The sequence below is a fragment of the Carcharhinus amblyrhynchos genome, chromosome 19 (assembly GCF_965287045.1).
Source record: "Carcharhinus amblyrhynchos chromosome 19, sCarAmb.v2.hapA, whole genome shotgun sequence".
In the NCBI taxonomy this organism is placed as follows: domain Eukaryota; kingdom Metazoa; phylum Chordata; class Chondrichthyes; order Carcharhiniformes; family Carcharhinidae; genus Carcharhinus; species Carcharhinus amblyrhynchos.
Window position 1 is genome coordinate 39,271,602 of NC_137342.1, and position 18,427 is coordinate 39,290,028.

Genomic DNA, 18,427 nt, shown 5'->3' on the forward strand with positions numbered 1-18,427 from the left:
TACTTGCCAAAGCAATCTCGGTTTATAAAAGAAATTGCATTGATAATTTCTTCCTTTTGAACACTATTAAAACCCAGCCACTTTGGACTTCAGATTTGCCAGACTGCTGCTATCCGTTACAAATTCTCAGTGATCAGTGATGATTTAAATTCAGTTGATACTTCTGATTTAGCATCCAGGACCAAAAGGTACCTACCACTGCTAATTGGAAGGTCTCACTTGCTGACTAAACCGAATGTCAGTCAAGCTGGTGAGCTTGGAATCTGAATTAACATTTTGCCATTAGTGTAGAGGCCCTAAGCAAGCCAATTACAGTGGAGGCTGTTTTAAATAGCACAACAGTCTGTGCACTTTGGTGACAGTGACCACAATTCGGTCACGTTTACCTTAGTGATGGAAAGGGATAGGCATATACCGAAGGGCAGAAGTTATAGCTGGGGGAAAGGTAATTATGAGGCTATTAGGCAAGATTTAGGATACATAGGGTGGAGTAGGAAATTGCAGGGGCTGGGAACATCTGAAATGTGAAGCTTATTCAAGGAGCAGCTACTGCGAGTCCTTGATAAATATGGACCTGTCAGTCAGGGAGGAAGTGGTAGAGTGAGGGAACCGTGGTATACTAAGGAAGTTGTATCTCTGGTGAAGAGGAAGAAGGAGGCTTATGTAAAGATGAGACGTGAAGGCTCAGTTAGGGCACTGGAGAGTTATGAAATAGCCAGGAAGGAGTTAAAGAGAGAGTTAAGAAGAGGACATGAGATGACTTTGGCAGATAGGATCAAGGAAAATCCTAAAGCTTTCTATAGGTATGTTAAGAATAAAAGATTGGTTAGAGCAAGATTAGGGCCAGTCAGAGACAGCAGTGGAAAGTTGTGCATGGAACCTGAAGAGATAGGAGAGGCACTGAATGAGTATTTTTCGACAGTATTCACGCAGGAGAAAGTCAGTGTAGTCAAGGAGAATACTGCGATACCAGGTAGTAGACTAGATGAGATTGAGGTACATAAGGAGGTGGTGTTGGCAATTCTTGCGAGTGTGAAAATAGATAAGTCCCCTGGGCTGGATGGGATTTACCCTAGGATTCTCTGGGAGGCTAGGGAGGAGATTGCAGAGCCTTTGGCTTTGATCTTCATGTTGTCATTGGCTTCAGGTATAGTGCTGGAAGACTGGAGGATAGCAAATGTTGTCCCCTTGTTCAAGAAGGGGAGTAGAGGCCATCCTGGGAATTATAGACCAGTGAGCCTTACTTCTGTTGTGGGCAAAGTTTTGGAAAGAATTATAAGGGATAGAATTTATAATCATCTAGAGGGAAATAAATTGATTAGAGATAGTCAAGACGGTTTTGTGAAGGGTAGGTCATGCCTCACAAACCTTATCGAGTTTTTTGAAAAGGTGACCAAAGAGGTGGATAAGGGTAAGGCAGTTGACATGGTGTATATGGATTTTAGCAAAGCGTTTAATAAGGTTCCCCATGGTAGGCTATTGCAGAAAATGCAGATGCATGGGAGTGAGGGTGATTTAGCAGTTTGGGTCAGGAATTGGCTAGCTGTTAGAAGACAGAGGGCGGTAGTTGATGGGAAATATTCAACCTGGAGTGCAGTTCCAAGTGGTGTACCTCAAGGATCTGTTTTGGGGCCACTGCTGTTTGTCATTTTTATAAATGACCTAGATGAGGGTGTAGGAGGATGGATTAGTAAATTTGCTGACGACACCAAGGTCGGAGGAGTTGTAGACAGTGAGGATGGATGTTACAGTTTGCAGAGGGACATAGATAGGCTGCAGAGCTGGGTCGAGAGGTGGCAAATGGAGTTTAATACGGAAAAGTGTGAGGTGATTCACTTTGGTAAGAATAAAGGAGTACAGAATATAGGGCTAATGGAAGGACTCTTAGTAGTGTGGACGAGCAGAGGGACCTCGGGGTACATGTGCATAGCTCCCTGAAAGTTGGCACCCAGGTTGATAAGGTTGTTAAGAAGGCGTACGGTGTGTTGGCTTTTATTGGTAGAGGGATTGAATTTTGGAGCTGTGAGGTTATGTTACAACCGTACAAAACTCTGGTGCGGCCGCACTTGGAGTATTGTGTACAGTTCTGGTCGCCGCATTATAAGAAAGATGTGGAGGCATTGGAAAGGGTGCAGAGGAGGTTTACCAGGATGTTGCCTGGTATGGTGGGAAGGTCTTATGAGGAAAGGCTGAGGGACTTGAGGTTATTTTCATTGGAGAGAAGGTGGTTACGAGGTGATCTGATTGAGGCATACAAGATGATCAATGGATTGGATAGGGTGGACAGTGAGAGCCTTCTACCTCGGATGGAGATGGCTAACACAAGGGGACATAGCTTCAAATTAAGGGGTGGTAATTATAGGACGGATGTCAGAGGTAGGTTCTTTACTCAGAGGGTAGTAAGGTCATGGAATGCCCTGCCTGCAGCAGTTGTGAACTCGCCAACTTTAAGGGCGTTCAAATGGTCTGTGGATAGGCATATGGATAGCATTAGAATAGTTTAGGTTAGAGGGACATTAGATTGGTTCCACTGGTCGGCGCAACATCGAGGACTGAAGGGCCTGTACTGCACTGTAATGTTCTATGTTCATCCATTCTTGGGCAATGTTTCTCATGTGGGGGAGTTTAAAAAAAGTGGCTGCAGAAATAGTGGTGCATTGGTTGTGATCTTCCAAAATTTCCTAGGTCCTGGAAAGATCCAAATGGATCAGAAAACCACAAATGTAACACCTCTATTTGAAAAGGTGGGGTGGGGAAGGCAGAAAGCAGAGAAAAATGCTGAAATCCATTGAGGGAGTAGTGGCAGGATATTTGACATTTTGACTCTTCTTGTACAATGATTTTGACTGCCGTGGCTTGTTTCCATTAATGTGTTCTCATTGTAAAAATACTGACCTCCTTCTTATCTTGCCATGTGAGTAAGATTTTGTCTCAGATACGAAGACAGAAATTGTGCAAATTTCCTAGAACCATAGGGGTTTACAGCATGGAAACAGGCCCTTTGGCTCAATTTGTCCATGCCGCTCTTTTTTTGTTAAGCCCTGAAGCTAGTCCCAATTGCCCACATTTGGCTCATACACCTCTATGCCCATCTTACCCATGAAACTGTTTACTGCTTTTTAAAAGACAAAATTGTACCTGCCTCTACTGCTACCTCTGGACACTTATGCATCTCTCCCCTCTCACCTTAAACCTATGCCTTCTAGTTTTAGACTCCCCTATTTTTGGGAAAAATATATTGACTATCTAGCTGATCTATGCTCCTCGTTATTTTATAGACCTCTATAATATCACCCCTCAAGCCTTCTACGTTCCAGAGAAAAAAGTCTCAGTCTATCCAGCCTCTCCTTACAACTCAAACTCAAAGTCACGGTAGCATCCTAGTAAATCTCTTTTACATGCTTTCTAGTTTAATAATATCTTTTCTATAATAGGGTGACGAGAACGGAATGTAGTATTCCAACTGGGTGGCACGGTAGCACAGTGGTTAGCACTGCTGCTTCATAGCTCCAGCGACCTAGGTTCGATTCCTGCCTTGGGTCACTGTCTGTGTGCAGTTTGCACATTCTCCTTGTGTCTGCGTGGGTTTCCTCCGGATGCTCCGATTTCCTCCCACAGTCCAAAGATGTGTGGTTAGGTTGATTGGCCACACTAAAAATTGCCCTTTAGGTCATGAGATGCATAGGTTAGAGGGATTAGTGGGTAAATATGTAGGGATATGGGGGTAGGGTCTGGGTGCAGACGCGACAGGCCAAATGGCTTCTTTCTGCACTGTAGGATTTCTGTGGATTTCTAAGTGTGGCCTTACCAATGTCTTGTACAACTTCAACAAGACGTCCCAACTCCTGTATTCAATGTTCTGACCTATGAAACCAAGCATGCTAAATGCCTTCTTCACCACTCTGTCCACCTGAGACTCCACCTTCAAGGAGCCACGAACCCCTAGACCTCTTTGTTCTGTAACTCTCCCAACGCCCTACCATTAATTGACCAAGTCCTGTCCTTGTACAATCTACCAAAATGCATCAACTCGCATTTGTCTAAATTAAACCCCATCCACCATTTGTCAGCCCACTGGCCCAATTGATCAAGATCCTGTTGCAATCCGAGATAACTTTCTTCACTGTCCACTATGCCACCAATCTTGATGTCATCTGCAAACCATGTCTCCTATATTCTCATCCAAATCATTAATATAAATGACAAATAACAGTGGACCCAGTACTGATCTCTGAGGCACACCACTGGTCACAGGCCTCCAGTTTGAAAACAACCCTCTTCAACCACCCTCTGGCTTCTGTCAAATCAATTTTGTATGCATTTAGCCAACTCACCTTGGATCCTGTGAGATTTAACCTTATGCACCAACCTACCATGCAGTACCCTGTCAAAGGCCTTGCTAAAGTCCACATAGACAACATCAATTGCACTGCCTTCATCTACCTTCTTGGTTACCCCTTCAAAAAACTCAATCAAAAAAACAAATGATTTTTCACTCACAAAACTAGGCTGACTATCCCTAATCAGTCCTTGTGTCTCTAAATGCCAGTAGATCCTGTCTCTCAAAATACCTTCTAACAACTTATCCACCACAAATATGAGGCTCATTGGCCTGTAGTTCTCAGGCTTTTCCCTGCAGCCCTTTTTAAACAAAGGTACAACATTTGCCACCCTCCAATCCTCAGGCACCTCACCTATGAATATCGATGATACAAATATCTCTGCTAGGGGACTTGCAATTTCCCCCCTAGCCTCCCACAATGTCCTGGGATACACTTCATCAGGTCCTGGGGATTTATCTACCTTGATGCGTTTTAAGACTTCTAGCACCTCTTTCTCTGTAATATGTACACTCCTCAAGACATCACTATTTATTTCCCCAAGTTCCCTAACATCCATGCTTTTCTCAACATTAAACACTAATGAGAAATATTCATTTACGATCTCACCCATCTCTTGTGGATCCACACACAGATGACCTTTTTTGATCCTTAACTACTCCCTACTCTCTCCCTTCTTACTCTTTTGCTCTTCATGTCTCTGTAGAAGTTCTCTGAATTTTCCTTTGCCTTATCTGTCAATACAATCTTGCGTCCCCATTTTGCCCTCCTGATTTCTCTCTTAACTCTACTCCTCCACCCCCAATACTCCTCAAGGGATTCACCTGATCCCAGCTGCCTATGCATGTCATGTGCCCCCTTCTTCTTCTTGACCAGGGCCTCAATATCCCGAGTCATCCAGGGTTCCCTACTTCTACTAGCCTTGTCCTTCACTCGAAGAGGAATAAGCTTACCCTGGACCCTGGTTAACGCACTTTTGAAAGCTTCAAAAGTGCAATGTACTAATGAATCTTTATCTCAAACTGATGTGGTGTGCAAGAAATAACATTTCGAATGGCAAAACGTATGCTGGGAATTTAGTTCCAAGCACAGTTTTCGCCAACATTGCATTTTTGGACATTGTAATGTTTTCTTTCAGAGTATAATTTTTCTTTCTGAGACAGTAAATCCCTTTCCTGACATTTTTTAAACATCAATTTAATTGCAACAGACAAGGATCAGATCTCTGGCTCAAGGTAAAGAAGGCTGCAGTAATCTAGGATACAAACATACGTCTCACTCTCACCTTGTGAAGTCTTCCTCATCTTCTCGCTTAGGCCTCAGTTGTTTGGGCTGAGCCATGTTGGTCCAGCTGGGGAGGGATGTTAGCAGTCGGCTTATGTCCTCATCCTTTGCCCATGATGCACTGATGATGAGCTTCTCTTCTGACTGAACTATGCTCCTGAAAAGAATTGAATTAAATACAAATGATTCCTGCAGTGCACTTCAGGTTGATCTGAATGGGAGATAGCTACATTTTCTCAACTTATGAAGAAAGACTACAATTCAATATGAACATTTTACCTGGGGTTAAAGAAATAAGGATTAAATAAAGATTGATTTATAAAACAGCACAAGTACTTTTTAAGAACAAAATGCTTATATGGTAATATGGAAGCTTTTTGTTTAATTAGGGCTCGAAGTCAAACAATCTTTCAAATGAGATGTTGATCCAAAATTCCTGTCTGCCTGCTCAAGTGGAAAACCAGCAGAGGTCCTGTGGCAGCAGGCATCTCATCTGTGATGAGAATTTGGTCTTTACTGGTTCATCACCATTAAAGACCAAATTCTCATCACAGATCGCACAGCCCACACTTCCTACCCAGCTTCAACATGCCACTCCAACATTGTAAAGTTTATTTATTCTTTATTAGTCACAAGTAGGCTTATATTAACATTACAGTGGAGTTATTGTGAAAATTCCCCCTCCTAGTTGTCACACTCCAGCACCTGTTCGGGTACACTGAGGAAGAATTTAGCACAGCTAATGCACCGAACCAGCATGCCTTTCAGACTGTGGGAGGAAACCGGAGCACCCGGAGGAGACCCATGAAGACACAGGGAGAATGTACAAACTCTGTACAGACAGTGACTCAAGCTGGGTATTGAATCCGGGTTCCTGGTACTGTGAGGCAACAGTGCTAACCATTGTGCCACCATGCTGCATTGGACACTCCTCAACTGTTTCTGCACTGCCCAAAGCCTTTGTGCAGTAAATTGGCACAAGTGGGCCTTACAAGAACCCCAACTGCAGCTTGGTGCACACCAATCAGTGAGTCACATCACTGCAGGCTACCCCCTGACAAAATTCAATTTAGCACAGGACTCAGAGAGCTCCATTTATCCGCAGTGGAAGCTATTTCCTGGCTTGGTGATTCCAGCAAATGCCAAAAGAAAAGTTGTGGTTTGTGCACCACTCCAGCCCCGATTCTTACAAACATTAGCTGGTCATTCATTATGTTTGTTGCTTATGGGACCTGATTTATGCCCAATAGCAGCTACACCTGAAAAGTAATAATTTGGTTTTACAGTACTCTGTAATACTTGGTTAAAATGTTAGGTTCTTTCTCTCTAATGAGAATTGGGCATAAATTAGCAGGAATTAGCATTTGAAGGTTGCTTCAGATCCAAAACGAATAGTAGAGTTAGAAGAAAAGCTATCACTATTATATATGTAATAAAAAATCTAAAAAAACACTGAAAATACGCAGTAAAGCCTGCGTATGTCAATCATAGGTTGAGATGTCAACCTATGATTGCTCTTCCAAAGCTTGATGTCTTGGTTTTATATTTGCAGTGTTTTCTTTTCTTATTTCAATACAATGACATTAGCTTGCTAAGTTTACCCTTCATTCATATTAAAAGACCTTGTGGTGTAATTGCATGCCTCCATACAGAAGTTGGCACTGTTACACCTCCCTCTATTTTCCCTCACATATTAAGCATTCCTAAATAGCAACAAATGGCCACAACTTCTTAAATTGCCAATGTATCTGCCTCTGGCTCTATGAACCTCACTCATCAAATGGCAGACAAATTCAGTGCCTGACTCCCTTGTGCATGCAGCTCACTTCTCTACTCATTAATCTTTTGCTGCTTTTGCTGTCATTGGTTTCTGTCTTCGTTACAGCCCATGCCATTGTGCTTCCTGAGGCATCATCACTTGCCAACATTCCATCTTAAGGCTTTCCGAACAATAGTCTCCTCTCTATTCCGGGTGTGTCCAGCAGCCTTCAGGTTCAACTGCAGCCTTTGCCTCACCCTGTGCACTTCACAAGTTAGAACTGCAAGTAACAATTTCCTCCAAAAGTTTCCGCGAGACTCTGGGGAATTTGTTGCTTGGATTATAGAGCTTTTAAATAACTGCAGCTTTTCCCAAACCTACAGTGAGTATGGGTTTCCCAAACTCTTCTCCCTGCTCTGTACTGTTTGCGGTTTTGGTCTCCGCATTGAAGTGAGGATCTACTTTTATTGGAGACAGTACATCATAGGTTCACTAAACTGGTTCTTGGGATGAGAGGATGGTCTTACGCTGAGTAAATTGGATTTATATTCTCTGCATTTTAGAAGAATGAGCGGTGATCTCATTGAAACGGACAAAGTTATGAAGGGGCTAGATGGAGTGGCCACAGAGATGGTTTCCACTGATCAGAGAACAGCTATGGTTCAATCATTTAGGACTGAGGAGACATTACTTCAGTCAAAGGGTTGTGAATTTTTAGAATTCTCTACCCCGGGGATTTGTGGATGCTTTGTTTAGGAATACATTTTCAGGCTGTGATAGACAGATTTCTGGTCTTTCAGGGAATGAAGAGATACGGGGAGAGGATGGGAAAGTGAAGTTGAAGCCCAAGATCTATCAGGATTGTACTGAATGGCAGACCAGGCTCAATGGGACCATGCGGTCTATTTGATAGTGCAGAACTAGTGCAGGGATGTCATGGTGGCACAGTGGTTAGCACTGCTGCCTCACAGTACCAAGGACCCAGGTTCAATACCTGGCTCGGGTTATTGTCTGTGTGGAGTTCACACATTCTCCCCGTGTCTGGGTGGGTTTCTCTGGGTGCTCCGGTTTCCTCCCACAGTCTGAAAGATGTGCTGGTTAGTTGCATTGGCCATGCTAAATTCTCCCTCAGTGTATCCGAACAGGCACCAGAGTGTGACGACTGGGGGATTTTAACAGTAACATCATTGAAATGTTAACATAAGTCTACTTGTGACTAATAAATAAACTTTAAAGAACTTGAGTATTGTTGAAAAAGAAGACATGCTGTCATAGCTTTTCATCTGACATGCATCACAGCAGATTGCAAGAGTACAATGGTAAAAGGAACAACAATCTCTACTGCATGAGAAGAGGATGCTGATTGGTTGTCAAGTGGCCTCTGATTGGTTGTAGAATTGGAGAACGCACCAGAGGACAGTTAATAACCAAGCTTTTTAAAAATTCAAACCCAGCACAGCGACTCTGATTGGTTAAGACCTTTGGGCATGAACCATGAAATGGCAGAGCAGGCTCAATGGGCCATGTGGTCTATTTGTTGTCCCCAAGCTTTTGTTTCAATGTAAAAGGCATAATGGGTGGACACGCTCCTTTTGTCTGCAAAGGACAGGCCCTGTGTGTGAATATGTGCAGCTTCTACTGTGCGAAAGCGAGCGATACTGCGAGCTATACTGATAATCATAAATTGATTTTCAGTGTAATTCTTAGCACAAATAAGATTGTTTAGCAGGTGCTGTTCAATTGCGAAATCACATCTAATGTTGGACATAATGTTTTGAGTTCTGCAAGCACGGGCTGGTTGGGCACAGTCTGTACTTTGCCACAACAAAAATAGAAAATACTGGAAAATCTCAGCAGGTCTGAGTGCATCTGTGGAGAGAAAATGAAGCCAACGTTTCAAGTCTGGAGGACCTTTTGTCAGAGCTGTTGTGAACAGCCAAAGGCACATGCTGTTTGATATGATCTGCCAATTGTTGGGGTATAAGGCATCACACTGGCACTGAAATTTATAGACGTCATTCGAGTGATAGGCATAACATCTTTTTAACTTGATAACAGTCATCAATGGTGGAGTGATTAAAATCAGGGATGGTTAAATCAGGGTGGAATGAGAGGAGTGTGGATATCTTGGAGAGTTGTTGGGCTGGAGCAGATTATGGAGGAATGCAAAAATGAGATCATGGAGAGATTTGAATGCAGAAGAATAGAGAAGCAAGAGAAAGAAAGATGAAAATAGGAGTGAAAACCAGAATAGAAAAGAAAGCAAGAAACAAAAAATGGAGAATAAAAAATAAGTTGCAACAGGCAGACTGTTTGTGTAGCCACGAAAGTTGGATAAGATGAACCCTTAGAAAAGAGCAACATTATTAGAGAAATGGAATGCTGACCTGAAAGGAGAAAAATGATAAACATGTCCAGCAGCCGGTAGAACCTGTTGATGCCTTCATTAATGATCTGCACAAGCCGGCTGAAGGGTGCCAATATGAACTTGCCAGAGATAGTTCTTGTGGTTAATAAATATAAACAGTTAAATTACAAAGATTTCATTCCGACCTACCAAATGGTATCTACCACCCTACAACAATCCTGGCCAATATTTTCCTTCCCAATCCTCAGAGCATCGAGGGTGATTGTGAAGCCTCTTCTACTATCCAGATGAACATAGTTCAATTGTGAGAATTAACATTTTTCTCTCGTCAGGAAAATACCTTAAATTTGATGTTGATTTGGACAAGAATCACATCAATGCTAAGATTCTGAACACCGAGGAACTCTTGTGGCTTTCTTCAAAATATAAATAGGACATTGTGCTTAAAGTAATTTTAGCATATCTGGAACCTTCTAACCTCTGTCTCCTATTTTACATTCTTTATTCTAACTGTTACAAACTGCATTACATTGTGTTACTTCAGCTCATGTTTCACAATTATTCCCCTTCAACACAGTTTCACTGGCATAGGAAAGTTGGAAAGTTAGCCTTTTCTCTGGACCTCTTTCATTCATTTCATTCTATTTGACATACTTACTGTTTTGAGGGCCCAGAAGTCATTTTCACTTTTTTTTGTCGTGTTTTCTTGCTCTGTCCCATTTGGCACACTGTCTGAGCTTTAAGAGTTACCATGTGCTCGAGGGGGGAGTTGTCTCCATACCAGGTCGTAATCAGCTGGCTCCAAAGTACTCCACTCCCCCCAAAAACAGGCATTCCAGATGACTTTTTAAAAACTATAACTATAAGTGGTTTTTGACAAAAACTCACACTTGATCTTTAGAGATGATGCGCTCGGACAGTTCACAGTGCTCCAGCCTTATCACTGTCACATACTGCATTGCACAGAAGCATGCAGCACAGAAGAGGCCAACCACCTCACTGTGCATGTGTCAGCTCTTTGAGTGAGCTATTCAAGTAGTCCTCTCTCCTGCTTTTTTCTCACAGTCCTGCACATATTTCCTTTTCAAAACAATATCCAGTTCCCCTTTTAAATTTACAGCTGAAGCCACATTTTCAGACAGTGCCGCCTCCCATCTCCCCATTTTCTCTCGGTTCTTTTGCCAATTATCCTAACTTTGCCCTCAGGTTATGGATCCTCCTTTTAGTTCCTCTCGGAACTTTACAGGTAAGCAATTGCACTTCAATTACAATGAAGCACCAACCTGCCCTTGTTAACTTATGCTGCGCTGTGCACCATCTGAAAACGTGAATTAAATTGCTTGCATCAGATGGGTCCACCAGGTTTACACTAATAGGCCGGAATTCTTCCGTCCCACGCACCACTGGAATTTTAACCGGGGGGGGGGGGGGGGGGGAGCGGAGGAAGGTTTGCGGAGAATGTGGAATGCTACTGACAGTTGGGTGGGAATTTCCAGCTTTTACACCAACGCGGCCAGAGAATTCCACCCATAGTTACTCTGAAAAAGTTAAGAATTAAAACCTCTTCTAAGTTCTGGGTAACGCACGGGACTCTCCCCACTTCTCATGGTATTTTCCAACTGCCCTGCCCCCACACATAGGTCCAACTCTCAGCCCTGACCTGATCTCGCTAGACTGCACCATCCAACTGACCTTCCCACTCCAACCAATCCGACTGGACCCTCCCTAGCCCCCACCACTCTGAACCCCAAACCCCGGATTTGACCTCTTCTGATGTTCAACCTGAGCCCCTCCCCTCCACCCCCCCGATGTCCAACCCCTCCACCCTCCCGATGTCCAACCCCTCCATCCCCCTATGCCAAACTCCCAGATGTCCAAGCCCCCTAAAGCCCTGATATCAAAGGCCCCCACTTTTCCCTCTCCACGACCTTCAAATTCCAAGCCCCCAAATCCTATCCCTTTACCTTCGGAGTTGGAAGGTTGGGCAGGAGGGGTGAAATTTGGCTCAAGTAATTGGGTACAGGGTGGCAATCCAATGCTGATTGCCATTCCGAGGATGTAATGGCTGAGTAACTCCCTACCTACTCTACCAAAGTCTTCACAATTATAAACCTCAACCTCCTTTTAGCCTTTCTTTGTCAGCCATGCCTTAGCTGGGAGCACTCTTGTCTTCCAGTCAAAAGGTTGTGGGTTCAAGGCCCACTTCAGGAAATCAGCATAACAATCTAAGCTGACATTCCACTGCAGCACTGAGGAAGAGCTGCACATTTAAAGGTATTATCTTTCAGCTGTGATATTGTACCATGGCCATGTATGCCCAGTCCTGGCCAACATTTATCCCTCAATTACCATCACAATGACAGGGGTATCTGGTTGTTAGCACATTGCTATGTACGAAAGTTTGCTTTTTGCGAATTGGCTGCTATGCTTTCTACATTAGTGCAGGAATGACGCTCATTTGTAAAGGCAAGATATAACTGGAAGTCTTTCTTTTTCTTCCACGTTCCAATCCAAGGAAATCAATTCTGGCCACTCTCGTCTCATCCAAGTTTCTCATCCCTTGAGTTCCCCCTATATTCTTTGCAAGTCTCAATGTCCTTCCCAAAAAGTGGTGCCCAGAATTAGATCAAATACACTGACTGACTAAACAGTGATGTATAAAGATTTAGCATTATTTTGCTTTCCCACTCTATGCATCTATTTATAAAGATGAGGGCTCTGTACGCACTTTTTTCTTAACAGCTTTTGAAGTTTATTTATTATTGTCATAAATTGGCTTACTGCAATGAAACCACTGTGAAAATCCCCTAGTCGCCACACTCCAGTGCCTGTTCGGGTACACCAAGGCAGAATTTAGTATGGCTAATCACCTAACCGACATGTATATCAGACCGTGGGAGGAAACCAGAGGAAACCCACGCAGACACAGGGAGAACATGCAGACTCCACAGAGACAGTGGCCCAAGCTGGGATTCAAACCCAAGTCCCTGGCACTGTGAGGCAGCAGTGCTAACACTGTGCCACCCTCAGGACAAAACTTTATAAATGTGAACGACCCTGTAGCAAAAATCTAATGAAGCCTTTCATCAGAGAAAAACAAAGTTTTGTCTTGAGTTTAGTGGTTGTTGAACCTTCAGCCACATCCATAATCCCCTGATCCCTTTCAAATAGTGAGCTCAGTTGTTGCTGCAAAACAAAAGTTGTCTGAGAAGCAGACTGGATAAGCACTGAAGTACTGTGACAATAAAAATGTATGGGAGTCACAGAGATAGAAAGAGTTGAGGACAAAAGTAGAGAGAGGAAAACAAAAAATTAAAAAGTGCGAGACAAGTAAACTCACATCTAAAGAGAGAGAAGAAACAACAATATTTCCACATTTTGTCTTTGAGGACCCACATGGGGAAAAACACTGTGTCATTGGCAAACCAGGAGTCTCTTTGTAGAAAGGTCCTGTTGCTACAAAACAGCATATTCTCTAACATACCGTGAGTAGCGTTATGGGAGATCAGTTAATCTTATTTTAAAATAGCATACAGCTCTTCAAGAGAAAAGATCATGGAAATTAGCTGTAACCTGTGTGGGTGTATTAATGCTTTTATACCAGTTCCCATAGGAAACTGCACCAGCAACAGTCTGGCAGGATCCTTTCAAACATGAATTGTTATTTGAATCCTGAGCATTTCACCTTGTGGGTCAGTCAGTGACTGTTCAAACAGGACAAATTACAGGTTCAGCTTGACCACCCCCCCAGGCTGGTGGTCAGTGCACTACAACAACACAAGTTAGGCAGAGTTATAGTGTCTCTGAATACTTTCCATTGATCACTTCATTGAAGTATGCATGCTTAGATATTGGTTAAAGACAGGATCAGGCTCCACTGCGATTCCAATATGGTTGAATAACCTGCTGAAAATCAATCTCTAAGCACAACATGATTAATGGTGACTTGGGCAAGATATCAGAAGGTGTTCCTGTCGGTCAAACTTTACCCAGCCAGGAAGCAATGCCCAGTGGTAAGGACCTGGTCAGTAAAAACAGCTTGAAATTAAATCATTATCCAGATTTAGCCTCATCATTTTCAGTATTCCTCCCAATCACATACTCTATCCACCAATGAGATGTGGCATTGAATTGTTTCCTGTTTCAGCTAACTGTAATCTGTGATGCTTAATAAGATTTTACTTTAGAAATGCAGAAATATAGTCAGTAACTGGCTTTTTGTACTGAGATTATGGAGGATTGTTGTTTAAAAAAGTTTCAACCTAATGAAATGTGGTGGGCGGCACAGTGGCATAGTCACAAGACTCAGCGCCAGCGACCCCGGTTCAATGCCAGCCTTGGGTGACTTCATGTGTGACGCTGAACTATGGGGTTTGAACTATGAGGAGAGGCTGAATAAACTAGGCTTGTACTCGTTAGAGTTTAGAAGAATGAGGGGAGATCTCATTGAGACATATAAGATGATGAATGGGACGGATAGGATAGAGGTGGAGAGGCTCTTCCCGCTCAGAAAGGACAGTAGGACTAGAGGGCACAGCCTCAAGATAAAGGGGGGGGGCGGTTTAGAACGGAGTTGAGGAGGAACTTCTTCACTCAAAGGGTGGTGAATCTCTGGAATTCTCTGCCTGTTGAAGTGGTGGAGGCTGCCTCGCTCAATATTTTTAAGACGCGGGTTGATAGGTTTTTGATAGGCAAGGGGATTAAGGGTTATGGGGAGAGGGCGGGAAGGTGGAACTGAGATACGACAGATCAGCCATGATCTTACTGAATGGTGGGGCAGGCTCGAAGGGCTAGATGGCCTACTCCTGCTCCTATTTCTTATGTTCTGATGTTCTTATGCTTGCACATTCTCCCTGTGCCAATGTGGGTTTCCTCCAGGTGCTCCGGTTTCCTCCCACGGTCCAAAGATGTGCAGGTTAGGTGGATTGGCCATGCTAAATTGCACCTTAGTGTCCCAAGATATGTAGGTTAGATGGATTAACCATGGTAAATGTGTGCTATTATGGGAATAAGGTGAGGGAAAGGGTCTGGGTAAGATACATTGTCAGAGAGTTGGTGCAGACTCAAAGGGCCAAATGGCCTTCTTCTGCACTGTAAGGATTCTATGTTACCTACCAATTGTTCTATGATGCAAGAGGAATAATACGTCCACCCCACCAATGCTTGGCAGAGTGACAGTCCCAACATAACCATCACTCACTCTGAGGAAAGCACCCTTATTCAGATGTGAAAGATTGAGATGCTGGGCAGAGAATCTGAGTGAATGTAATTGATGTTGCACAGTAGAGGTCTGCGGAGGGGTGCAGTGTGGAGAAGTGGCAAAAGGGGAGAGTTGAAGTACCTACACTGTTTCTAAATTGAAACAGTTTAACATAGTACTGCAATAGGTAGAGCCAAAATATCAATGCCTTTGTTGGCAGGGTTTGATTCTGTATAGTACTGGGACATGTTGTAATAAACTACTGATGAATTTTAAATAGAGTGATAAGCTATTGAAGTTGTTTCCAACATTAACTTACTAGCTTGCCATAGGCTTCGTTTGCAAGTTAAAATCTGTCTCAAGAGATGTCTAAAACTACTACTCCCAGCTGGTAGTGTATTGTTGAAATAAATACTGCAAGTAATGGATAAAGCTTTTGGCATTGACATACACTGTGCTCCGCTTAATGTTACTTAAGTAAAGATTGTGGATGCCCAGATTTGCAGGTTGGCTATTGGAACGCTGATTTATACTATCCCAATGACTATGCCGCTCCTTGATTATATTCCAGTTCATTCATTTTGCTACCACACCCAAAAACCTGATCCACCAAACCACGTTTCTGCATCTCTGGATCTCACATAGTGTCTTCCTCAATTTCTAGTCCAAAATAAACTCTCTCCTCCCCATTTCACATCCGACATCCTCCCCTAAAGCTTACTCCATCTCAAAGCCCTAATTCCCACACTCTATTTCCTCACATTCTCTTACCCCCAAAACTGCTGTAAAGTCTTTAATATTTTCATTCCACATGTTCCCGGAACTCTCTCTCCATTCCTACAACTCCAGTTGTAGTAGCCCTGGTCTTGCACTCCACTACTTGGACTATCACCCAGTCTTAATGCCTCTCTGTGCATAGTTGCAACTTTACTCACACTTACCAGCTCCAAATTGACTGTCTAGTTTCAATATGCTAAATCCAAACTGTCAATTTGCAACTTAAAATACGCTAGGGGCAGTAGATGGCACAGTGTTAGCACTGCCCGGGACCCAGGTTCGATTCCAACTTGGGTCACTGTCTGTTTGGAGTCTGCATGTTCTCTCCGTGTTTGCGTGAGTTTCCTCCAGACGCTCCAGTTTCCTCCCACAGTCTGAAAGACGTGCTGGTTAGATGCACTGGCCATGCTAAATTCTCCGTCAGTGTAACCCGAATGAGCACCGGACTGTGGCGACTAGATGATTTTCACAATAACTTCATTGCAGTGTTAATGTAAGCCTACTTGTGACAACAAATAAATAAACTTTAAAACTTAGTATACATGCAAATATTAAAAAAAAATTTTTGCAAGAAAATATAAAATGAAATGTATAAAGTGAGTTATTTGAGGGAATAAAGTAGCTGAAGAATTGGACCCAATTGCTGAAAAGTGGGTAAACACTTGAGTAATTTTTGTTTGAAAAGTCTTGCGTATTTTTTGGGCACAAATCCACTTTATTTTCTATTGTAGCAATTACTACATATTGGTGTACACTGTGGGTGGGTACCAATGGTCCTTTCTAACATTACAGACCCTAACATTCACAAAATACTGAACCCGCTTCCCCCTCAATGATGTCATGATTTCTAATTCAAGATATTAAATCATATGAATTATTAAAAGAAAATGTCTCTCCCTTCTTCTCCACCCCGTCTTGTGGCCAGAAGCCCAGGGATGAAACCATCTGCTTAGCTGTTTACCCTTTGTCTCCAGGGGAATAAAACTAACTGCGGCACCTGATCAGGTGACTTCACATCAGTGGGATAGAACCCCAGACTGAAGCGGTTCAGTGCTTTTTACTCATGTAACACCTGCCACTGGTGGAGCATGATTTCATATGATTTCCTCATTTATTCAGTCAGCCGGAAGATCTGCTGACAGTCCCGGGACGTGGGTCCTGGAGTGTACACAGTTTGGCAACCAGGCTGAGAATGAAGGGAACTCAAATGTCTATGCTGAGCCTTGCTGACAGTTACATACAGGAGAAAACAGTGCTGAAAAGGGAATAGAAATCAAATCCCTTCCAGTCAACACTGCCAAATCGGAGGTTTTTAAAACATAAAATACCGTGGGCTTTGCACTTCAGATATTTTGGAAACAAATGTCAGTTTAACTCTTTAATTACAGAAATTAGTTATTGGGTGCTTTGTCAGCTGTGGCAAAAAATAAAGTAAGTTTATAAAAATAACTTTTCAAGTTCATAAAAATATCTGAACATTTAATCAGAATTTCACCAGCCTCGAATTTTCTTCCCTTCTCTCTCGAGGAAGGTGTTGAATGATGGGGCGATGAATGTTGGCAGCTTTCATTATCTCACCCACATGGCCTTTAGTCGTGTGCAAATACGGACATGAATGGTGCCAGGCTATTCATTTTTAAGGAGCAGCACAGCTCTCACTGTATATCCCTCTCACAGCTCAGAGCAAGGTAATTGATATGTTGGTTTTCTACAATTGAATAGTTTATTTGGCCATTAAGAATCAGTCGCACAGGATTGGAGTTACACATCAACCATAAGAACATAAGAAATAGGAGCAGGAGTAGGCCATCTATCCCTTCGAGCCTGCCCTGCCATTCAATAAGATCATGGCTGATCTGAAGTGCCTCAGTTCCACTTTCCCACTTTTTCCCCATAACTCTTAATTCCCTCGTCTGTCAAAAACCTACCTACCTGTGTCTTAAATATATTTAGCGAGGTAGCCTCCACCACTTCAACGGGCAGAGAATTCCAGAGATTCACCACCCTTTGAGTGAAGAAGTTCCTCCTCAACTCCGATCTAAACTATCCCCCCTTTATCTCGAGGCTGTGCCCTCTAGTCCTGCTGTCCTTTGAGCGGAAGAATCTCTCTACCTCTACCCTATCCATCCCCTTCATTATCTTGCACATCTCTATAAGATCTCCCCTCATCCTTCTAAACTCCAACGAGTACAGACCCAGTCTATTTAGTCTCTCTTCATAGTCTAACCCCCTTATCTCCGGTATCAGCCTAGTGAACCTCCTCTGCACTCCCTCCAAGGCCAAAATGTCCTCGCGCAAGTGCGGCGACCAAAACTGCACACAGTACTCCAGCTGCGGCCTCACCAATGCCCTGTACAAGGCCTCCCTGCTTTTATATTCTATCCCCCTCACTATAAAGGCCAGCATCCCATTCGCCTTCTTGATCACCTGCTGCACCTGCAGACTGGGTTTTTGCGACTCATGCACAAGGACCCCCAGGTCCCTCTGCACCGTAGCATGCTGCAGCTTTTTGCCCTTTAAATAGTAATCCCTCCTACTATTATTCCTGCGAAAGTGGATAACCTCACACTTGCTAACATTGTACTCCATCTGCCAGGTCCTCGCCCACGCACTCAGCCTATCCAGATCCCTCTGCAGACTTTCCACACCCTCTGCTCAATTTGCTTTTCCACTCATCTTCGTGTCATCAGCAAATTTCG

The 18,427-nt window shown here is 43.2% G+C and overlaps 1 protein-coding gene across 1 annotated transcript in view; it reads right to left on the bottom strand.

Moving 5' to 3' along the window:
* The window catches only part of exoc4 (exocyst complex component 4), a 544,546-nt gene that overhangs the window by 58,811 nt on the left and 467,308 nt on the right, over window positions 1–18,427 (bottom strand). The window contains exon 12 of the mRNA XM_080207649.1: window positions 5,626–5,781. Within this exon, the coding sequence (XP_080063775.1) occupies window positions 5,626–5,781 (156 nt within the window). The remainder of the gene's footprint in view (window positions 1–5,625; window positions 5,782–18,427) is intronic.